The 24,432-nt window shown below is 40.8% G+C and overlaps 4 protein-coding genes across 6 annotated transcripts; 2 read left to right on the top strand and 2 right to left on the bottom strand.

The window, feature by feature from the left end:
* The first annotated feature begins 564 nt into the window (after window positions 1–564).
* Window positions 565–16,941, top strand: LOC145969439 (uncharacterized). The gene is made up of 2 exons (XM_083095583.1): window positions 565–1,310; window positions 11,886–16,941. The coding sequence occupies exon 2, from the start codon at window positions 11,906–11,908 to the stop codon at window positions 13,319–13,321; it is 1,416 nt and encodes a 471-aa protein (XP_082951709.1). The 5' UTR covers window positions 565–1,310; window positions 11,886–11,905; the 3' UTR covers window positions 13,322–16,941.
* Window positions 14,169–23,546, bottom strand: Calypso (ubiquitin carboxyl-terminal hydrolase calypso). 3 transcript variants are annotated; one of them, XM_083095581.1, is made up of 11 exons: window positions 23,421–23,546; window positions 22,013–22,169; window positions 21,646–21,860; window positions 21,303–21,543; window positions 20,783–21,152; window positions 20,354–20,487; window positions 18,394–18,498; window positions 17,999–18,315; window positions 17,710–17,858; window positions 17,505–17,566; window positions 14,169–16,731 (listed from the first exon to the last, which is right to left on the bottom strand). In XM_083095581.1, exons 2-11 carry the CDS (start codon window positions 22,068–22,070, stop codon window positions 16,667–16,669), a joined length of 1,716 nt encoding a protein of 571 aa, XP_082951707.1. In that variant the 5' UTR covers window positions 22,071–22,169; window positions 23,421–23,546; the 3' UTR covers window positions 14,169–16,666. The 3 variants fall into 3 exon arrangements, with proteins under 3 accessions (XP_082951707.1, XP_082951706.1, XP_082951705.1); XM_083095580.1 differs by having other exon boundaries at window positions 14,169–17,330; window positions 20,783–21,543; XM_083095579.1 differs by having other exon boundaries at window positions 20,783–21,543.
* Window positions 18,612–20,502, top strand: LOC145969438 (uncharacterized). Its single transcript, XM_083095582.1, has 2 exons — window positions 18,612–18,948; window positions 19,044–20,502. Exons 1-2 carry the CDS (start codon window positions 18,778–18,780, stop codon window positions 20,313–20,315), a joined length of 1,443 nt encoding a protein of 480 aa, XP_082951708.1. The 5' UTR covers window positions 18,612–18,777; the 3' UTR covers window positions 20,316–20,502.
* On the bottom strand, window positions 22,825–24,202 carry Galla-2 (MIP18 family protein galla-2). The gene is made up of 3 exons (XM_083095584.1): window positions 24,001–24,202; window positions 23,617–23,696; window positions 22,825–23,546 (listed from the first exon to the last, which is right to left on the bottom strand). Exons 1-3 carry the CDS (start codon window positions 24,119–24,121, stop codon window positions 23,277–23,279), a joined length of 471 nt encoding a protein of 156 aa, XP_082951710.1. The 5' UTR covers window positions 24,122–24,202; the 3' UTR covers window positions 22,825–23,276.
* Between the last annotated feature and the right edge of the window lie 230 nt (window positions 24,203–24,432).

Below are 24,432 nucleotides of genomic sequence, written 5' to 3'. Positions count from 1 at the left end.
GAAGAGATTCGCTCGAGTTGGATGGAGAGGGGCTGTCAATTCCAATTAAAAACTGTTGAAATAAATTTTTATCTAGCTCTCGAAATTAACCAGGGTATTCCGCCATTCATGCGGAGCAAGTGCGGCGAGATTTCAACTCTGTATCACTTACGTGACAGTTGTGTCGCAGTCGCGCGCGCGACGCAATCTAATCGCGCCGTTCAGAACGATACAATCCGACGGCCGCCGCGGGAGGTGGAGGGGGGAGCGGAGCCGAGTGGTGGGGGGGCCGTGTGACGGGCGCCTGGTGGGGGGAGACAATCTGACGCAGCGCAGAAGCGGAGCTAGTCGCGCACAGTCGCGGATCGCGGTACGTTGGTGGTGGTGAGCGTGGGCAAGGGACGCGGGAGGAAGGTTAGGCTGCCGCATAAACCGCGAGTATAAACCAGGCGTAAACTGGCCTCTCTTTCAGCCTCCCCTCCTTCTTTCCCCACCGCTTCGCGAGCCACATGCGTTCGCGTGAACGAGCCCACGTATCGCGCGCGCGTGTGTGTGTGTGTGTGTGTGTGTGAAGTGACACACGGACACGCGCGCACGCGCGCGCGCGCGCGCGCGAGACACCCCGGCCAGTCACAGTCTTCTCTGCATCGCGTAACCAGACGACATTGGGGCCGAGACGGCGGCACGGCAGTCGCCGTCAGAGTTTCGCGCGGTGCGCGCAGTTGGCAGCCCGACCTGGTAGCGAGCAGACGTGCACGTCGTCCTCTGCTCTCTCTCTCTCGTACTTGCGTTCAAGAGTCCATCTACGCATAGACGCGTATATATACATATATACATATATATTTGACACACGCTCGCGTAGTGTACGCGACGCGCGCCGACACCTGCAGCGAGATAAGAGGCGCGAGAACGGAGAGTTCAAGTTGGCCTCTCCGTTCGAGTTCACTCCGCGAGAAGGAAGAAGGGAAGGAAGGAAGCCACTGGGAGATTATCTCCGTCCCGGAGTAGTGTACCGTAATTTTCTGATCGGAAGTGTCGGTGATACGCACGTCGCATCTCGCCGAGTAGTTGTTGAGATTCGTGTTAGGAGGACGTGACTGTTGTGTGACAGTCGCCGTGGGACTGTTCGACGAACGGGGGGTCATAACCGCGTGGCGTTCCCGTTTTCGTCTCGTTGTTCGTTAGCGATAGTTACGGTGTGTGGAATCACGGGAAACTGTACGTGTATATTTGACTGTTCGCGCGGAAATCAGGGGCATCGATAGAGTCGACGGACAAAGTGGATCGCAGTTGCATCGTGCGCTCTGGATCGACGGATCCTTTCAAAATTGGTGAGTATTTCGACGAGTCTCCCCCATTCTCTAGGATAATGATTTCGCGTTTCGCAAGATTCATCTCGCGTCAATTTAATCCAGAGATGTTTAAGCATGTAGTGAAACATGTGTTGAGCTTGGGTCGATTTTTAGAAGGCGGTGATGTTTCAAAAACATTGCGTCTGAGAGGAATATTGGCAGTCAATTCTTGAAATTAAAAATTAAACTATAACGACGCGTCGCTTTTTTGGAGAGAAAAAAAAGAGATTTATAAAAATCACTTGGAGATTTAATGCGTTTGATTCGCGACGCGATGTCACGTCAGATGCATCCTAGAACACGTGTTACCGGCAGGTGAAACGCGAGGACGGCGCGTACGAAAGCCCGAGTCACGATTCGCATGCCGTTTTGACAGCTCTCGCGCCAAGATCTCCATTAACGTGAGACTTCCTCCTTAAAAGTCAATACGCGTCGCTGATATCGGAAAAATGAAATAATTTAACGCACGCCCAAATATTACCGATTTTTTTTTTAATTTGACAGAAGACTGATTACGTATCTGTTTTTTGTTGTTGTAATTTTGTCGCGTTATTTCGAAACTGCTGAATAATTGGTGATCTAGGAAGCTCGTTCTCGAATGACGCAATAACGTCAGCGATGTTCGTGAACGTGATCATCACCGGTGCATCTATTGTGTCCGGTCGCGGTGCATATCTTATCAGCTGACTGTCGATTCATGGCTGAATCATGGTCTCTCGAATAACGAAGGTAGTAGATAAAGTTCCCGGATTTCGAGAAATGCAATTAATACGCAGTGGCCGATGATGTTACCGATGAGCCCCTTTGGACACGCGAGAACGGTTCCTTGGAATTTATGAAAGTGTGCGCGTCCATTTTTGAAAGAGAGAGAGATTCGAAAGGACATTTTCGACGAATGCAAAAGAGGTATATTAAAATTTAAGCTAAATTATCAGAATATATTTAAAAGATTTTACACGAACGACGCTACAAGAGGTAAAGGTCTTTAAAGAAATTAATTACTCGCATGATTATGACATCAGAATGTTTCCTAAATTATTTATTTTAAAGATATCCAGATCTCGAAATAAAAGTTATTTTATTTAAATAGATCGGTATAAATTAAATTAAATTAAATATAAATTTTAATTGGCTATAAATTTCTTAAACTTATTTCGCGAGCAAAAAATTCGGGACCTAGATATCTCGAGAGCAAATAATTCAAGGAACATTTGATGTCATAATCACGCCAGCAACTTCTTTAATCTACTTTATTCTCGAGTGTCACATTTTGTTCTGTCGGTTCTTGGTACCTTTTCAAAAGTTGGAGCAACAAAATTTTCAAGCTAAAAAGTAGGAAATTATTGTCATATATAATTTATTATATACCGATAATTTGGCTCGAGTGGTTTAATATATTTGCGTAAAAGACACAATTGCATACAATATTCCGCCTTCGCAACACGTTTGCGAAATGCATCACGATCAAGGATCAAGGTCGGACTTTATTTTTATCCTTTCAGTTCTCCGTCGACTTGCTGCTCGTGCAAAAAAGAATCGATACTCTCGATGTAGAGTTTTTTTTTCGTGAAAACTCCAATTAATCGTAATTTAAAATTAATTCGGCAAATATTTTGATTTTCAATTTAAAGCACGTTCAAAATTAAAGCGATGATGACATTTTTTAATCGTTTCTCCATCATGATTTATCGAGATCGAGAAATTTCGAAATGAAATGAAAATATATTAATATATTTCTCCCTCTTTCTCTCTCTCTCTCTCTCTCTCTTCTCCTCCTCCTTTCGTTGTACCAAGTTTGCGAGCTCTCTCCTTTCTCATCGATCTCCTTCACTGCGTACCACTACGCTCTATCAAAGTGGGCCACGGCCCAATTTGCAAAACTCTCTCAATTTTGTAGTAAATCATCCGTGCAATAAACTTGACGGATTTCGGTCGAAGGTCACACACGTGCATTTGCATGTTTGCATTTTCGCTTAGTATTAGCTACAACTGGTCACGTTCGTGGAAAATTAGTCGCGAATAAAAAAACCAAAAATTTGAAAAGAAACTCGGACAAGAGTCAAAGTTGAATAACATCACAATAATCATTTAGCAGCTAAACTAATAAATAAATACACAAGTTATATAGTTGCCGATAACGTATCAGGGGCTAAAGTAACTTTGTCCTCTTCGCTGATAATGAAGATTACGATAAATAAATAACTCGATGACGATGTGTATTTATTTAACAATACACAAAGAGAAAATATCCTCGGCACTCGAATCCATCTACTAACTTTCCAATTATAGATTGTCGATTGTACTAATCGTCGTGAAAAAATTCCGTGAACATTATCTCGAGAGATAATTGTCTCCGACAATCTAGATTATTGTTGGATAGAGTGTAGTCGCATCGGAGAATGGATTAGCGGTATCTGCGTTGCAAGGAAATGCACGTCGTCGCAGGTGTTACATTCGCAAGTGCAGCTACTGCTAGTTACACTTGTCTCGTATGTATGCGTACGTGTGTGTGTGTGTTACGTATCAACCGGATATACCGGCCATATCAAACGTGTCGTCGCGCTTCTCGGATATTGTAGATTATACGTTGCATCATTGGTCGTTTATCGATCGCTACATCACGAGAGAAAGAGAGAGAAAGAGAGAGAGGGACAATGGGCGAACAACGCGCCTTATATCTGTCTTGTGCGCAGCTCTATCTCTTATTTAAACGATATCGACGATTCTCGTCATGGTAGGATGTCATTCTTTCCGCGGACAATGCAACTGTCAAACTCTCGCAACGAGGCGTATTGAAATTTTCATCCAAAGAGAAAATTACGGAATGGTTCGATTTCGCAAGATTTCGATGAATATCGATCGCAGATGTCGATATCGCGAGAATTTAACGCTATTGCCGTGGGAATTGCGCAACAGGAGCGTTAAACGGAACGAGGAAATTCCGATGGGCGATAACGCGATTGGTTTATTATATCGATCATATTAGCAAATATCAGACTCCGTTGTTCGTTGAACGGTGACCTTTTCCCGCTCGTATTATGCAACGAAGGTGAACGGTCTAACATAACAACGTGCACGTGTTGCAGTCACGTGGCGGACGAGACGATCGCAACACAACACAAGGCGAAGCCGCCGCGCAAATTGCAAGAGCGTATGCTCGCTATGTGCTAACAGTTGCATCACACACACACACACACACACACACACGCGCGCGCGCGTCGCGTTGTTTCTTAAACGACTTTCACACCGCCGGCCGGATCTTCAAGAACCTTATTATGACACAATCTCAAAGTTTACGTAATTAGATAAATTATATTGCGATTTATTTCGAGTCCGTTTGAAAATAAATTTCAAAGTCGACGCAAGCTTTGAAACTCTCTGAAACATCCCTTTCCTCTTCCTTGCACAATTTTATTAGATGCATAATTATTGCGGTAAGAATAATAATTTTCCGGGTATTACGGTAAATCTTTCCGGAGCCCGCGGGAAACTAAGGAGGAGGGACGTCGATCGTGTAACGATGCTGTCGCGTGCGATTATGTAACGAGGATAAACGCTTTTGCGCAAAGGCCTCGCTCGTTATCCGCTCGTGTCACGTGTCAACGGGGAAGGCCGGCGAAACGCGTCGTAAGAATCTCACGTGGATGGAGATCTCGTCGAAACGTGCGACAATTAAAAAGCGTCCATCGCTTGTAAACAGTTTATGAATAATATGCACTCTGATGTCTACATTTTATGTTTTTCAGAGAAAAAAAGAGAGGAAAAAAAAGAAAATTTGTATCTCAAAATTTTTATTAACATTAATTATGCTCATTGACTCTAAATACATTATAAATTTTAAAAGAGAGAAAAAATGCATTAATTTCCAAAACAAAAATTTTCCATTATCGACGACGGAGAAAATAAATAAAAAATAAATAAAAAATTTTTGAAACCAACAGCACAAGATTTGTAACCGTGCGAGTTATCAGCGATCCCGGTTGCGCGCTTCCGGGGATCTAAAATGTCTCGTATAATTGTCTCGGTCCCGTTTTCAACGCCTCTCCCTTGCTCTTCTTCAAATCGTATCAAGCCGCGTGACGCACGATTACGTAACGACAAAGCGTGTCTGTAACGAGACTATGATACGGCTATACCGGGTGTCCCCGATCGATCGCGTTGTTCTTCGCGCATCGAGAATCCCCTCGACGCTGTCATTTATATCGCTCGCCTTCGTTAAATTCGCGAGCAACGCAATCTCTAGGGATCTAGATCTTTAGATTGATGAAGACGAAGATTCGGAATCTAATCTGATCGGTCGCGATACGCGCGATTTAAATAAAATTTTCCTCTTTCTTATTTGGCACGTTATCGCGAATCGCGTATCGATTGCATAATAAGAGCGTTGGCTAGGAGTAAGGACGAAATCGGAGACCGGTTCGAGATGATGCCCCTCGGCGAAGGCATCGCCGATAACGGTATCAGTGATCGGTCGGTCTGTCGGTCGATCGGTATCTGTCGTGCGTGCGTGCGTGCGTGCGTGTAGGTGTACGCGTACGCGTTACGTGAGCACTGACCGCAATCGTGACACGCACAACCGGGAGCGGTATCGGATGGCCGGTTGGACCCTGGCATTGTGCACATGCCTTTATGTACACCCGTGCGCGCGAGTTCGTCGTACCCGGACTATTTTCGGGCGTTCGCGCGCATCCTCTATTCAGCGGTTTTTCTGAAACGCACATTCCGCGAGTAATAATATCTGGCCGACGCGACGGCTCTCCGACCATCATCTTACGTCATAAGCACGTCCGATAAATATAAATATATATTTGTTGATTTAATATTAAAATTCGCGTTCCCTACAATTTTTTTTTATTTCCCGATTAGAAATTATCGCACGAAAGAAGCTCCGTAAAATTATCTCCAATTGGCTCTAAAGCATGTCGCTTTCCCCTCTTTTAAGTGGGATATAATTTTATACTCTTCCTCTCGATCTCGGGAGGATTTTCCGGAAGCGACCCCGCGTAGGAAATAAAGTAAATAAATTTCCGGGAAGATTGAGCTGGTGCGCGGGTGAGAACACGTCGCGTATGCATATTGTAGGCCGCTTCCTCGAACGAGTGTATCAGGACAGAAAAAAACAAACGCTGGCATCGGGTCAACGGATGACTTAATCGCGACACGGTATGATATCATGCCAATTTCAACTCGTCCAGCTATATAGCATGCCGTTAATTATCTGTATTCTAAACTGCGATATCGCTTTCGTGAAAACGTGTTTATAAAATCGCGATAAAAAAAAGCAAAAATAACACTTTTCCTTGTATCGTACATGCAACAAATATTTTGCCAAAGGGCTAGTTCAAAAAAAAAAACTCGCTCGTCTTCTTTTTTTTAATTGCGATATATCGTACGCGAAAAGCTGGCTTGGGGAGAAATGCATTATTCGCGAGTCATCGAACGTTGATTCGGGAAGAAGCGCGATTTAATTTGGCGCGATGCGATCTCGGAAGAATTTTCCGCGGAGGCAGGTTCCGAGGAGGAGGAATCCGAATCGCGAGAGGCGCAAATGCATCTTGTATACACGCGCAACCGATCACGTGCGACTTGCCCGCATTGCGCAACGTGCGGTGTCGAAACGCACGCGCGCTCGTCGATACAACGCATTCTATCTCTCCCTTCTGCGTTCCTTTTTTTTTTTCCTCCATTCCCGGAATATTATTAGATGATGCCCGAGATAAGATTTCGTCGAAGAAAAATACGAGCGGAAAGAGAGAGCCGCGCAGTTGGCCGCAATCTTTTTCCTCGTTGCGTTGTTTATCGCGCGAACAACAACAGCCAAATATTAATAGCGCGTGATTTCGAATCGAGTCATCGATGGCGACTCGATTGTAATTTCCCGTGACAAGTCGGTCTTGTGATATTTAAGAACAAATATGTATCCCCTCCGTCTGCGAATTTATGACGGAAATCACATTTTAAAAATATCTTGGTATTTCGAAAAAATTTAATTTGCGCATCTAAAAGCTGCGCCACACACGTTCAATGAGCTCATCATTAAATATGTATATGTATGTCATATGTATAATATGTAGCGAGCCAAGTTATCGCGCGCGCTTGGATCTGTGTCTCTGCATCGCGTATAATAATTTTCCAAACGAGCACGTTGTACGATATACATATATGATGGGTATGAACGAATTACGCAGTCGTGACGTATCGGCGGAAAAGCCACGTGGGTGCATCTACGACTTTACACACAACAGGCGCGATGATTCGGCGAAATGATTGCGAGAAAATTGTGTCGCTTACGTGATTCAATATCACTTATTTTTCCCAATGACGCTTCAGCCACTTGGGAATATTCGCGAAATCATTTCGATGAAGCTCATCACTAAATATACATATACATATATATATTTTTTTACATGTATTATATACAAGTATAATCTTCACAAAATGAAAAGGGAAATTACAATAGAATGTACAATCAAACTACAATAGATTATACAATCAAATGATATACTAATAATACGAGGAATCGTTAGCGATTAATGGAATTGCGCAACGTTTTTATTTAGTTTGACGCGTTAGAGAATAAGTTCATTTCCGTAGAAGGCATCTTTATCTGACTGCTGGGGAATAACAGAATAATGCCGCACACTGACGTCATAAGAATCTGTCTTAAAGGCTGTTTTAACCTCGATTTGAGTACCGGAGTACGTTTTTCCATATACCTCCTTGCTCATCTGCGTGACGCGATCAACTTTTTTTTTATAAAATCCAACTTGAGCAGTCTCTGTATAATTTGCAGTGAAAAAAATTCCGAAACAGAATTGTATTTATAATTTTACGTTGAAACATTAGAATTATATAATCATACGTACATACATGTGCAAAATGCACACGTATGCGTGTGTCGGAATATTCATAAAATTCTAGATTTCTATTTTGAATTTCTCGCCACAAATTATAAATACGTATAAATTATATAAATATATTGTCTCAAGTGACGTGGATCGCGATAACAGCAGCGCGCGCACACACACACACACACACATACACAACACACATGATACAAATAAAATAAATATCACGTATTTACGCAAACCGCAGACTCTGTTTATCCGAATCGAATCACTTCCGTTGACGCATATGATGTAATAGTCGCGCAATCGACCGCCGCGATCTGCATGCAAATTAAAGGAGCCTTGGAAATGGACAAAAAAAATTCTTTAAATTCAGACCCCGGATCGTCTGCTACGGCGCAGATTTACCAATTTGATTATTCGGGTCCGTGTGCATCGCGTACGAGCGGAAAAAACGGAACGTGACTCCCCTCCTTCCCCCCACCGTCCCGACTCTGGACGTAACACGTGGCGTACGTCACGCGGCGCGACGCGACGCAACGCCACGCGGTGTTTCCGCATGCGTCACAAACGCGTGCGACGCGAAACGCGACCTATCGCGCCGGTCTAGTCGCGGCCAAGTTGTTTGCGCGATTTGCGTCGGAATTCCATTAGCCAGCGACGACCATGCCCGGCCTCACGGTTCATCAACAATGTTGTTTACGCGCCTAATTAAATCGCCGACACGAGCGGCCACTTTCGCGGAATCGACTCGGAATCGAAGAGGATCGTCGACGCGCGATTTTGAAGAGAGTCGTCGCGCGGCGACAACAATACGCGCGAATCTGCGTTTTTAAATAGACGCACTTGCGTGCTTCGGAAAGATTTACGAGTCACCGAAATAATTCCGAGCTAATTTGGAAACGCAGAGGTGTTTCGGGAGGTCGGCGGTCCCCCCGTAGGCGAAAGTGGAGCGAGTTTTGGAGCGCGTCCATCGAAATTGGATTTCGCGAGATTGCGACGTACAAACTTTGTTGGACCTTTGATTTTTCTACGTATAATAAATATACGATATGTTCCTAATAATAATAAAATAATTTCAAGATTTATTTTTGGCCCTCCTTTTTTTCAATCACATGTATCAGTTGAGATGTCTATTTTTTTATTCCAATAAGAGCCTCGTATGAATGGCTTCCGGACGACGTGAAAAAATTGACAGATCAGATTCCGAGTTAACGTGAGTCACGCAAAATTATCGTATTCGTGATTTAAGCGAGCGACTGGAATTTCAAAAGTGCTCAATTTCGACAACGTTTCACCGATAATTCATTATCCGCATCGTCGGTTGATACGTATCTCGGACAAGTCGATTGACTTTCGGATTACATATCGTAATAGCAATGCGATTTATAACCCTTCAACCCTCAAAATTCGAGCGTAAAATTCTGTATGTAATTTTTTTTAAATTTTATGGTAATTAAAAACTATAAATATTGAACGATTTCTTTTGCAAGATATTAATTGAAAAATTCGCGTCGGTTGTATCTTTAAATATTTTACTTTTCCATTAAAATGATCGTTAATGCTATTATACTTTTCACCGTGGAACAAACTACCAGGAAAACTGCGGAAAAAAACTAATGACTAACATTCCCGAATTTCTAAAAACAAGCAGCAACAAAATTGCGTAACATCAGATTAAATAATGAGCGGGAGAGCATGCGTCATTCGGTGCGTGAGTCGTTCGATTTCCATAACAGGAGGGAGGGGAGATCCTAGAAATCTTTATCTTATTATTCCCTCTCTTCTTCGAATTTTCAAATTTTCAAGTAATCGATATTCAACACTTGGTCACGTTGAATGTTTACTCTTTCGAAAAAATTTGAAAAAGCATTCACATTCGCTCTTTTTTTCTCTCCTCTTCCTCTACATTTTTCCTTCTCTCTTTTCCCTCGTGTCACCAAAGCATTATTGTTATTCAACGAACGCGTAATGCACGTGTTCCGCGAAAACGCACGCTTACATAATGGGCTGTATCCTAACGCGCTTCGGGTCGTCTTATCACTCGTATGTCACTTTTTTTAGAATTTAAAGTTGCATAATTATAAGATGAAGTAAGCCATTTTATTGTTAGAACTTTATTTTTCACGCTACATCAATTATAGTGTAATAATAATGCGTATATTATGCCTATAAAATCTAGTAGATGAGTTTTTTTTTAAATACGACGCAAAAAAACTTAGCAACTATAAAAAAATTTGTATGTAAAATAAAAATATATATATTTTAAATATATAATTTAAAATACATTTTATATACATATATATATCTTTTTTATAAATCATAAAATTTGGAATCATATATGATAGCCATCGAAACGCGTGTGGTTTTTTATGCGAGTTTAAGTTTGCGATTATCATGATAAAGCTCATTATCATAGAGCGCGATTAAAATATTTCCGCGCATAAAACGCGTAACGGAATTCACCTCTAGGAATGAATTCTATGTATAGATTATACGTAAAGCAAATGGTGTATGATTAACTGGTATTTTTGCGTGATTTTCCAATTATTGATCCAAAAGAGAAAAAACAATGGGAGAAAAAAAAGGCAAACAAATATTATTATCATGCATCTTTGGATCGTTATTAACTTATGCTAATGCGACTCGTGCAGCAATCACTAAAGGCCAGATAAATATATATTTCCGAATGGGTCACTCGACACGTGGAGCGGTTTGGCGAACGCACGTGCGCGATTGCGTAACCCGCAGCGGATTAAAGCTTGTATACATACGTACGCGAAGACGAAGGCGAAGCCGGAGAAATATTTTTGTTCTCGAGTTAAAAATAAAGCCCGCGAGGAAACGCTTTTCTTCGTGCGCGACGAGGAAACAAACTAATTACACGAGCTTATGATTGCTAATGATGAAATATTCCCATCAACCAGAGAAAATTTAATTTAAAAGTCGCAGGTAATTGCCCAATAATTGAAGCTCTATCGCGATTTTTTTGGCCCACTATAAAGCTTTAATTTTTCCACAAGTTGTAAGTCTCGAATCGAAAATATCAAGAAGGACCAGTGTGATTTCACGAGACACTGCTTGGAAATTCGCAAAACGACAATGTTAGTGCGCATTTTTTCTTCCAAATCGAACGAAGCGAATGTTGGAACCGAGTTCACTGACACCTTCGACCTTGCGAGCGCGACCTTACCCAAGGCTATTTTGCGACTTTGGGCGAGAGAAGCCGCGCGAGCGTGTCTTCCGATCTTTCGGCATTCTTTATCTTTAGCTGCGCGAGAGCACATCTAGTCCCCGACCACACCTACACCCACACCTACATCGTCAACGGTGATCGTCTTCGGGTCGCCGAAATACGCGCGTGACGTTACAGGCGCCGGACAAACTATTCATTGTTTGACGGAACGAATAGAAGCTTTCTGCAGTCAATTGAATAAATTATTTTCTTAAATTATCTAGAAATTAAATATATGTCTCCTAAAAGAAAAATTGTATCATAATCTTCACCTTTTAATAAAAAATATGGATTTTTAAAAAACAATCTCTTTCTCTCAGACGTATATATGTTATGCATGTCACATGTTACGTAACTTTCTCATTATCCTCACTAATAAATGCGCATTGCAAATTAAATATGATGCAACGATATATATATTTTTAGAGCTTAGCTCTTCAACCAGTAGCTAAAGTGCTCTTTTGATTCCAGATGTATTAAGAAGACAAATTATGGTGGCAGAATTTGTCGCCCGCCAGAGTGGATCGCCCATTAATGGTGAGACCGCGTGCCTGAACAGCAACATACCGGCTACGCACACAATGGCGCACGGTGGCGGTCATGGCGCGCCCCATAGCGGGCCCCACGATGCCCACGGACCCCTTACGATGCCCTTAACGCATCCCGGTCATCACGGCGGACCGCCGGTCGCGATCCAGCAGCATCAACATCAACCGCAGCAGCAACCGCCGCCGCCGCCTCCGCCTCAGCAGCAGCAACAGCAGCAACAATCGCCGCATCATCATCACCACCATCAGAGCCAACAGTCGCCACAGCCGCATCATCATCACGATCCGGCCCAAGGGACACATCCCGACAATTACTCGCCCAACTTTGACCTCCGCAAGGAGCTGTTCTCGCAGCGCAAGCAGCGCGAGTTCATTCCTGACAACAAAAAGGACGACAGTTACTGGGATCGCCGCAGGCGCAACAACGAGGCGGCCAAGCGGTCGCGCGAGAAGCGTCGTTTCAACGACATGGTGCTGGAGCAGCGGGTGATGGAGCTGAGCAAGGAGAACCATATTCTCAAGGCGCAACTCGAGGCGATACGCGACAAGTTTGGCATCTGCGGCGAATCTGTCATCAGCACCGAGCACGTGTTGGCCGCGCTCCCAACGGAACCGCCGATCAGCGTGAAGCGGGCGAAACTTCCGGCGTCAGCGGCGCTCTTGTACGCTCGCACGCCCAGCCCGGTGCATACATCGGTGATTCACCAACCGGTGAGTGGCGCCCGATCGCCCAGGTCGCCCGCCTCGCAGCTTTACGTACCCGAGACGACCGCGTATCCCGAAACCGAGAGCTTTCAATATCCGTACTCGCATCCGGCGATGCACCATCTGGATACCTCGAGCGCGCTCAACCTATCGTCGCGCGGTCGTCGGGCGCAATCGCCGTACGAATTGTCGTCGGGCAGCGGCGACGAGGCCGGCGGTCCCCAGATAGTCGTCGGTTCGCAGAACAATCCGGCCGCCAACAACAGTCTGCCGCACAAGCTCAGGCACAAGTCGCGCATCGGCGACAAGGACGCCGCGAGCGCGCTTTTGGCGCTCCAAGGTATCAAGCAGGAACCACCTGGACCGCGGGCATCGCCACCCTGGGATAACGAAGGCTCGAGCGACGAGCGCGACTCTGGCATCTCACTGGGCGCCGAATGGCCCGGCTCGTCGACCGTCACCGCCGTCTCGGAGAGCGATCGGGAAGTGAAGCTGAAGCTGGACCGTCTGGCGTCCGAGGTCGCGTCCCTGCAGTCGATATTTCGCCTTGGGAAACCGGTCTCGGCAGCGGCAGCAGCGGCGGCAGCGGCAGCGGCGGCGGCCGCGGCGGACGGCTTGGTGGCCGGACACGCCGCCGTGGTCAGCGGGCCGTGAAGGACTCGCGGCCTGCCCTTCTTTCGCGCGGGAGTCGCGCGAGAATCTTCCTCTTCCCCTTGGCCGGGATTCTTGGAAATTGAACGACGTAAAGAAGACGTCGGAGCGAACGTCGTGACGAAGGAAAGAACAAACTGTCGTGGAGTCTGATGTCGCGCCCAGCTGGGAATATCGTCGATTGATTGGAAAGAGACTTTGTAAATGTTTATTTAAACACGATTGTAAAGAATTCTCGCGTTTGCGGATGCAACGAAAGCAGGTGGATAGCAATCGCGATCTTTGACAATATTATTATACGAGACATGTGTGTTGAAATTCATCTTTTAAAAGTCAAATCTTGGACCGTGATTATTCTCATCTCTCTATTGATATGTATTATATAATTTCACGCGATGTGTACTGATAAAATGTAGAATTAATTGATGATTGTTTAATCAGACGCATCATGCCAAGTATGTTATATCACAAAATGGAAAGAAATTTCATCTAGTTTTATGGAGATGAAGCAAGATTTATATAAATTATTAATATAATTTGCAATTAGATCTAGATTACTATCAATCTGCTTAAGCCACCCCGAACTGATAATCAGAAGTCTCGCCTGCGAAATTTTGATCCCTCAACCCGTAGATCGTATTTTTCTCTTTAATGAAAAAAATGTAAATTATTATTACGATACGCGAAAGACATTAGTCGTGTCCGTTTAGAATTCCCGATCGATCTACCGGCCGAAGGACTTACACAGGCATTCTTCGCTCTTGATCCTGAAACGAAGCAAAGTTAGGAATTAAGAGTTGATGCGATACCTATAGTGTTGTAAGGTTGTTACGTTATAAAACTCCTGTAGATAGGTTAATATCGTTCTTCTTTATTATCATTAACTAGAGTTTTGTCGATTCGAGCATTCAGTTGTATCAAACTGAACATAATCGGTGAATTCTGGTGGATACTATCGCCATCCAAACGAAACACTTATTACACGTGAGTTACTCACCGATTCGCGCAACCGGCTATCTCACTACCATCGGATATTCATAATACGATTTATTCCAGCGTACGAAATGGGATTCTTTCCTCCTCTTCTTTTTTCGTTAGACACTCGCATCATCATATCGTCAACATCATTTTATTCACATGCAAAGCGACGAGCGACGATTTTGCACAGTGGAGCTCTGAGGCTAGATTTTTCAATAGATTGGAATTATTTATCGTCAAAAAATCTTTTTCACTGTTAATCATCATCGATTTTATATATATATATATATATATTATTTTTGATATTATTTCAAAGTTTTATAAGCAATACTTATATTTTACTTAGGACGTTTGGAGACTCAAAATATTAATTTCAATTCGCTTCCTATTTATTGTTTCTTTTCGTCTCGAAAGCCGGCAACAAAGCTCCACTTATCTTAGAATTTGTCTCTTTTACTCTTTCAATAAATATAAACTTGATGCGAAAAAGAAAGAATGCCGAGGCTGCGTTTCTTTGACAATCGTATCGAATTTTCGTCGAAAAAACGTCCGTTTTTTCGCGATTATACATGTATATGTTGCCTCTTTTTTTATACTTTTGTTATCGAATCATTATGATATCGACATAGTAGCGTGTCTGTATATATGTATATGTGAAGAAAACGAAAAGTTTTGCATCTCTATGTTACAAACGCCGGATGAGAAACGCCAATATTGATGTATGTACAATAGGACGCGGAAAATTCCCTCGAAAGATGGAATTTAACGCATATTGAAGTATTAAGCGAGCCTACAAGTGTATGTAACATAGAGTATATTTGCAAGAGTGTGTGCGTGCGTGTCTGAGTGCATGTGTGTGTTACACACGCACGAATATATACATATATATACATATATATATTTTTCAAATTGATGTATTTTTCGATATCGTCATTAAAGCTAGCTGCAACGCGTGTACAGTGCTTAATTACGTCGTCGTCGATTCAGAGATACTCGAGATATAGCTTTGTCAATCGAATATTGGGAATCGCGTTATCGGCGCGAATCGTCGAAATCGCGCAACTAGAACCAAAGTGTGATTTTTCCCAAAAACGACAAAGTGTGACAAACAAGTCTATTGACTCGACGACGATAAAGCGAGTAATCGGCAGACAAGTCGGCGACGCGATCGTGGAGAAGGAATTGGCGAACTAATATATCCGCTCGATCAACTGTTTATTTTTTACCACATGTGATAAAGTATGTGTAGAACGATAAAAGCGCGAATCGACGTTAATTCGGGAATAACTATAATATTATTGTATCATCTCTCGTGTACAGGTAGAGTGAATTAAAGCGAATGGAAAAGTTTGGTATCATTTTGCGACTTTTGCCGAAATCGCAAAATGATAAAAAATGTTCTCGTTCGGTTTAATCCGTTTCGTCTGCATACGAGAGCTGATACGATTGTTACCGGATATCTTGTATATCTAAGGCATCTCTATTTATTGTATGTTAATCATCCATGATACGGTGGAGCGAACGACGACGAGGAAATTGAACGAGCGATTATTGCGAGTCACACAAAAGTAGAGACATATCTCTACTGTCTATTATACTGCGATATCATTCTCGTTTATATTCCTCTCACTCTCTGTATCTTTTACATTACTCTCTTTAGCGTAAATGTTTTATATTTTATACGATATGTTTGTACGTAAAATTTCGCGGTGTCGAGAATATGACGGTCGCGCGAAGAATCCGATTGTCAAAATGTCACAACTTTCAATTCTTTGGCTTCAAAATACACACACAAAAGTGCATCGATAATGTTAAACATTAAGTAACCGGTATGATAAATATTCCGAATCATCGTCGCCGAGCTTCAATATTGAAAGAAAAAAAAATGGGACGAAAATTTGTCAGCAAGATATTATATTTCACAGTCGCGTTACTTGCTAAAATACCGAGAGTGCCTGTAACAATCGAATCATGTGCATTTTTTGCCGTGACTTACTACTGATGGCTAATTTGTTGGGATTAAAAGTTTGAAAGCGGAAGAGAAAAGAATGAAAGTATTGTAAATGTGTTGTCTTCTATCGTTAATTAACGAGCGTCTACGATTTTCCGCAAGCAGGATGAAATCTCGACATGATTTCAGATTTAATTCTTCACACACATAAGCGCGCGCGCGCGCACACACACACACATCGATTATTCGCGCACTTTTGCCTCGCTCGCGCCTCGAATGATAACGACGAGAGCCAATATATTATTATTACAAATTGTACATACAATCGCACCTTTTTGCCAAAAAGCAGTTACGAGGATCGCTGGAACATCGGCCGGAGAAGGAACGTTTTCATCCTCCCACTCACTCTCCCTTTTCTTTCATTTTCTTTTCTTCCTTTCCGTTGTATTCCGTTTGCGCGCGTTTCGATTACAGTTCCTATGCACTATATTAACGATAAAACAACTTAAAGGCGAGGATCGTTAACCCGTCGTCAGTTTATGATAAAAAAACTGTAATTCCAACCAATCTGATAAGTTTGGTTCTCCTTTCTCCGGCTGTTCGGAGATGTAAGTATTTAGATTCTAAGGGACATATCCGCAGCGCGTGTAGTGTACTTGTATATGAATACCGATAAATAAATATTTTCAATGTTTTTGACAAAACCCCTTTTCTTAACATCTTTTCCTTTCTTCTTTCAATTCGACAAAAAAAAACACAAAATAAAAAAAGAGTCAAATACTTTCTGCGTACTTAACAAGTCGTATATTTACAATATATTCTAAAAAAAAAAACGAATAAAATACTCGTTAAGAATAGACGAAACATCGCAAATATAATTTGGATATTATGCACGATTATACAGAGAATAGAAAAAAAATATATACATTTGTATGCATAAACTTGCATGTTGTACGAGTTAATTTGTAAAGTAATTTCATCGCGATGTAAAATTTCAATTAAAATCATACATGCGCAATTGCGTTAGAAAGCTAGTAACGTCAAAAGTTGAAAAGTTGATGATTCAGAGAAACCGACGTTATTCTACAATTGAAAATTATATATGGCCTTTTCAGTGATCATGGATTTTTATAAAACTATCAAATGATAGTTTCTACACATATAGTTTATCTATTATAAACAATTCAAATAGTTCCGAACAAACGGAATAATGCTGTCCTACTTTAAAGTTAGAAAGAGATTACTTTCGTTTCTTACATTTTGTCCTGCCACGACGTCTGCGCGAGGAATTCTGACGAGTGTCGGACTTTTTCGATGACCTGGAAAAATAAATAAATCAAAATTTCAAAAATACACACTTAACTTGATAAATTAATTAACTTAAAAAGATTATATTTTACGAATTAAAATGTGAAAATTTGCTGCGATTAAACATTAATAGACGAGCCGCGAAAAGTCGTACCTGTGAACCCTATTGACCGAAACAGAAGTATGCTTCTTCAATGTCAAATGCTGCTGGACCAATTCTGCCAGCTTTCCCTGCTGAGCGAGCATCGAGAGAAATGTGCAAATAAATTCGTCGTAATTATGCGTTCTCCGACAATCATCGATCTGAAAAATTCACACAATTTCTATATCATCTTTCGAGATAAAATATTCATTATCTATAAGCATTTTATTAATTAGATAATATAAATTACGATATAGAATTAATAATTTATCATGAAAAAACATTCGTAATTCGTACGGACCTTGTATTTATTCCTTTTATCATTCTCATCTTTCAAGCTGGTTTCGCACACGCTAATCTCATGCTCCAAATTTTTTAACAGCGCCAAAAGATCCTTAGGTGCGAACGTATGCGGCTCGAACAATTCCGGATATTTGGAGCACAGTTTGGGGTCGATTTTCTCAACCTTTTTTTCCTCTGTAACCGTGTCGCCATTGCTGGTTTTCACTCTTGCGTGAGGTATCCTGACTTCTCCCGATAGGCAGACCTTCTTGTGTAGATGACCGCTATCAGAGACCAATCTTTTCCCATTTATATTAATATTCCCCAGAGAACGACCTGTATGTAAATGTGTAAATTTCAATGTTAAGTAAAATGATAAATCTTACTAAATTGTACGGTAAATCTGATACCTACTCAGACCTGCTTCATTCTTCTCGTCACCGGCAACTCTGATTACTACAAATTTCTTAAAGTCCTTTGTCGACGTAGGGCTGCTCTGACCGGAATTCCAACCCCAAGCTAAAAAAGATATCAAGATCTTCTAACTCTTGTGGTTCCAAAATAGTTGAGCTCATTGTGCGTGCAATACATTTCCAAAATTCTGTACATTAAGAAATTAGTAATGGACACAATATATATGACAGACGGGTCAAATAACTGTACATAAAAGGTGCGAAATGAAGCATCTTCCGGGACGGAGTGTTATGTGTGCGTGTGAAAAGTACATAATGTTCATGAGGCAGACGCACGAATTGCAGTCTGCAACAGAATAGGTCGCGCGACAGCGGCAACAACGAAATGCGGCTCGTATCGCTTTTCTTCGCATACAGTCTGATCTTTCTAGCGAGTTCGTCGCGATGCCCGGAACCCAAGAAACCGCATCTCACGAGTTGCACGATTTTCTACAACTGTGTGAATTTACCTGACGGCGGTTATGTGTGGATACCATCGAAATGTACCGAAGGCTTGGTAAGATGTTAACGAGCGAACAAACATGTTAGAGATCTCTAGACACTTTGGGAATTATAATAGCGTTGTGCTAACGCTAATATCTAAAATTACAGGTATTTCAACCATATTTACGGATGTGCGTGGTTCCTGGCGATATCTGGACGTGCGATTGGACGACCGAGAATACTTTCGTGACGAACAAATACGAGACACCCGAACTTGTTGGATATCCAACGGATTCGAGCTCGTCAGAGTATACGCAGGATCCTTTCTCCAATGTGATCGACTCATCCTATGTGATCGATAATTTCTCCGAATCAACGACCGAAGCAGTAACCGCTTATCCTTTGATAGAATTTAAAGAGTCAGACGTGACAACGCGCGCTAATAAGGATGCGAAAAATGTGACGTATCATAAGAAGGAGAATTATTTATATGAATATTATATGAATAAACAAGCATCGTTGTCTTTAATGGAAGAGTATAAAAATATTATAGACAATCATTACAAATGTTTAAACGAACTGATTAATCAGTTGCACAATTACAAGAAGCTATCCGCGATATCGAGTGCTCTGTCGATACCTATTAGAGATATTACGACTGTAAAGCCGACTAAGACTATCGCTATATTTGAATCTCATAATCGGGAACATAATATAACGCTAAATTACCTCGTGCAAAGTTATACCGAAGAGAACGTAAAGTTACATGAGGATGAACCAACCGAAATGAAAGAAGGCAATGGATCTCAGATAAATGATAGCACGTCAACTCCAAATAATGTCGTTTCGACAGAGAGCACTTTGCAATTGTTAATCAACAGTTTGGATCCTGAAAACAATATAATAAGGATTAGTGATAATCTCGGGAACAAGCAGTACCTGACGATCAATAGGTACAAGAACATAGCTTCTCAATTAATATCACGATACATTAGCGTTGTAGCCTGTACGAAGAACGTTCGTCTGCCGAACAAGACCGATTGTAACAGGTATTACATGTGCGATCCGAAAACAGCCTCCGTATTAGAGTTTTCTTGTCCATTGCATACGGCTTTTAACGTAAACTCGCGAATTTGCGACATCGAGAGTGCAAAAACGTGCGGAAACAACAAACTTCCGATAAATGAGATATTCGTTGAGCGTCATGAAAATATGACAACGGATTCTGACAAAAAATTGATGGAAGAGGATCAATTGTGCCAGGAACTCGGTAAAATGAAGGATTCCGCTTCTGATTTTCATTATTACATATGTTACAGCATCCCGGGATCTGAAGATATCAAATCGATTCGAATGAGTTGTCCAAATGCTTTGATATTTTGTCAAGGCAAGAAAGTGTGCACCACTAGACGATTGTGTCGCGATGATGATGATGAATGACGTGTAAAGCGTCCACATTTCTTTTCTTTTCTGATTACCTTGAGTGGGCGAATTGAAGGCCGATCCTATTTCTGATGACGTATCCGTGCTCGACGAACTGTGAGCCGGCGAGGTTTGAATTCGTAACGGCGTGGCATAATCCAGAGCGCACATCACTACTTTCTCCATTCCGCTGAAATCAAGTATAAACCGTCGTTATATAAGCATCGTATGTGTAATACGAGTATATTCCGATTTTGAAACGATTTTTACAGCATCAAGAAACAAATTAGTCATGATTATAAGAAAATAAATGAATGAGAATGTAATTCTTTTTAGTTGAAATAATTAATAAAAGACTTTATTCTCTCTCTTTCTGTCTCTATCTGTTATATATAATCTACAAAATTTAATCAAGTTACAAACTAAGATATTAAGATGAAACTAGAGATAACGCACTTTATCATAATAAGAAGAATTTGATTTACCTAGATTCAGTTTTCCCAGATGAAATGCCGGAAATTGATTCATCCATAACTACCGCAGAATCATTATTCCTCTCAACGTTGATGGTGGGAATCGAAGACGATTCTTCCATCTCTGTCTTGGTAGGTAATCCATTTTCATCCTCAGTTTTATGCCTTTTCTCACATTGCTTCTCTTTGTCAGAATCGTGCGAGTTCTTTTCGGTATTACCATCTTGATGACTCAATTTAACCAACTGTTGTAAAGCCTCCAGAACTATTTGTCGGTTAGTTTTCAGCATTGTTAATTTATGTGAAATAGCGAGACGTCTGTCGGGTACAACGGCCATCAGATTGAATCTTATATCTTGCAACTGTTCGCCCGTGGCCATACCTAAACGATCGGTTATCACGCGTCTAAATTGCTCCGTCCATTCCTCATGCTCCTTCCATGGTCCATGATCCATGGGATAGGGTTTTAAACCATCCAGCTCAAAAAGTCTGCCATTTATTGGAACGTAACTTACAAAATGAAAAGCCTCACCAGTGAAGCGGCCTGTAGAGACACCAGTGTTCTTATCTTGTCGCCTCTTGGCTTGAGGCATAGCATGTGAATTGTGTGCGCAGGCCAACTCTGGTGTATTACCGATTGCCCAGCCCTTGTTTTCCGGACACATACCAGAGGTATGCATCTTCAATCGAGATAGGGTTGTACCCAGGTGAATATTCGGACAATTCAGCAAAACCGAAAGTAGCGCGTGAGTCGCACAACTGTTGGGAACAACCTGTTGTACAATGATTATAAAGAAGATGTACATAAAGATTATAAAATAACGAGTAATAAAGGTATAGAGATCTGACATTAGGAATGCCACTGTATACTAGACCTGCTGTGCAAAGAAGATATTGTTGACAATCTCTTCATCCTTAACAAAACTTTCGTCCTGTTCCACAACCTTTCGTCTCGATCGCCGTTCTTCGATCCAACGGAATAGAAAGATAAAACCATAGACCGGACCTTCGAGAGATTTTTGCAGATCATAAATCTCCTCCACTTGGACGCCCTTCACTCCAAAGTCTTCCAAGAGCAACGTAAACAAGCCTTAAACACGCGCGAAAAAATTTTCAGTTTTCAAATATTGCAAATTTACAACGCAAATGCGCGCGTTTTGTACTACGAAGAAGACAGAAATGCACAAAAGTTACACATTTCATTGACAGATACATTTCTCATCATATTTTCCATCAACGTACCGGGATCACTTTCCAGTTCTAACCAACCCTCCGTCAATCTATTGATGTCAACGGGCATCTTTTAATGTTAATTCATCGGAATGAAACACGGCAGAAATGGATCTTCGAGTACCGTATCATCGAATTTTGACAGACAGAACCGCCATGTTGCACCAAACTGCACCAAAACATATATCACATGACACAAGTCACGTGGTAGAGCGTCAAGAAAGCCACGTTTCCAAATGGCGAATAAACTTTGATGAAAGCGTTTGATTGATCAATCAAAAGAAAAAAATCTTGATAAAAGAATTGAATGAGGAAAAAAATTAAATATGTTTATATGGACGAATAAACACGTGTTACGTATGCTATGTATAAGACAAGTTTTATAATTATGACGTCATATATCATAAACTTTTCCGAGAAGAAAAATTTATTTATACAGAGTGTCCGGAAAATCGCAGTACTTCGGAAAGTGATTCGGGGCCCAAAAAGCTATATAAATATTTAAATTTAAATTTTAAATTAAAAAAAAAATTTTTTTAATGCCAAACGGACTATAAATTACTATTTTTAGTTAGATTTTTTTAACATAAGAGTGCCTACAATTCGGGAACAACTTATTTCCGGACCTATATTTATTAACTTTTTTTTCTTCTTTTTGGGTTCCGAATCACTTCCCGAAGTACTGCGATTTTCTGGACACCCTGTATAGATAATTTTTTCAACTTATTAATGTTCATAGAATGTTGGTATACAAGCGTTTTCTCTTCATAAAAAAAAAATCTTCCGCTTTTCTCTCGTTTTATTTTGCTTTTAAAACACTTTATTTCAATATTTGCTCTCTCTTATAATATCTAATTACACACATACACATTATATATGCATATACATACATGTATATAAAACATATTAAATATTTCTTTGTCACAATTTTCCATATATATATAAATCTTTAATAAATTTTTCGAGCCATTCACTTTTCAACCAATTTCTAGATTATTATAAGAACTATTGTATAATTTATAGCCTATTTAAAAATTTAAATTTTGCGATATTAAATTCAGAACCAAATAATTTTATTCACCTCGAAAAATTTATTAGAAAGATAAATTTGATGGAAATTTAAAGCCATATATACATATATACACATATATATGTATTCTTATATCTATAACATTGATGTGCTGTTCTTTTACATAGGCATATATGTATACATATCTATGTAAAATAACTTAAGCACATCAATGTTATAAATATAAAAATCTTAAAATTTATATTGTTAATTTTTTGGAGCTAAGCACTGATTGATTACATTAAGTAACATTGAATTTTCTAAAGCTGCAGCCACTCTTTCTTTATCCGCGAGTTGTTTGTTCACTGCTTCCTCCGAGACATGAGTACCAGGGGATATTTTCACACTAACCTTGAACCTGGCAGGTAGAGCACGCAGCAGTTGTACACGAATGGACAATCCAATTAAAGTAGCCATACTACAATGAGGTATCGTGGGTGTAAACTTTACATCCACTTTGTTTCCTTTATCATCCACCTATAAAGTTGAATCTTAGCAAATTGCAATACATGAAATATTACTGTTTAGAAAAATATGTATATGTTACCTCGATGAGGCTCTGTTCCACTACATTTAACTCTTCCAAAGTTAAAGGATGTTCTGGATCATTGATGTTCCTGATTATGTCTGCAAATGATCAATCAATAATCAATATTAGATTCTATTCTATTTAGAGAATGCACATATAATAAAATATGCACACGCATATATAACATTATACAAATAATTGCTATGTTATATTATATACTTCGATTTGCTTAATATATGTACCATTAAATAATATGTATATCAGCAAAAACAATTATTCAATTAAATGCCAAATGCATATAAATATGAATATCATACATACAATAGAGATATTTAAATTACTGCATGCATAATTGGCTAAACAAGAATCGATTATTGATAAACACTTTGAAGTTATATGTACCGAAAATCTCTCTTGCGTCAAATTCATCCGCAACATCTTCGTCTTGCTCTTCGGCTGTGATTTCTCTGTCATTCAATCTCTTATAGAGCTTTGGGTTGATGTTTTCCAGATTCTCATTCATTTTAAGTTTAACTGCGTTGCATACCTCATATATGTACGTGACTCCTGCTTTGCTCACATTTGAACTCTATAGATCAGAAATCAGAACACGCAGCCTTAAGGCTCTTGCACAATGTTAGGCAACAGGGACAGGGAATAGAAAATTATTCACCAATAAAAATGCGGAATAGAAAATATTCGCCAATAACGGGAGCCCGTTTAACGTTGACCACAGCCAATTATATCGACCTGTGCCTAGGGTAACCAGCAACGATTGACCAATCAGAGAGTCCTATTTTGAATTGACCAATTGGCGACGTCAATCGGGTGCCA

This window comes from Camponotus vicinus, unplaced genomic scaffold, assembly GCF_025532165.1.
Source record: "Camponotus vicinus isolate PSW18456_S1 unplaced genomic scaffold, iyCamVici1.0 SCAF_3, whole genome shotgun sequence".
NCBI lineage: Eukaryota > Metazoa > Arthropoda > Insecta > Hymenoptera > Formicidae > Camponotus > Camponotus vicinus.
The sequence above is the reverse complement of the archived record's forward strand: the minus strand, read 5'-3'. Positions and strand labels throughout refer to the sequence as shown.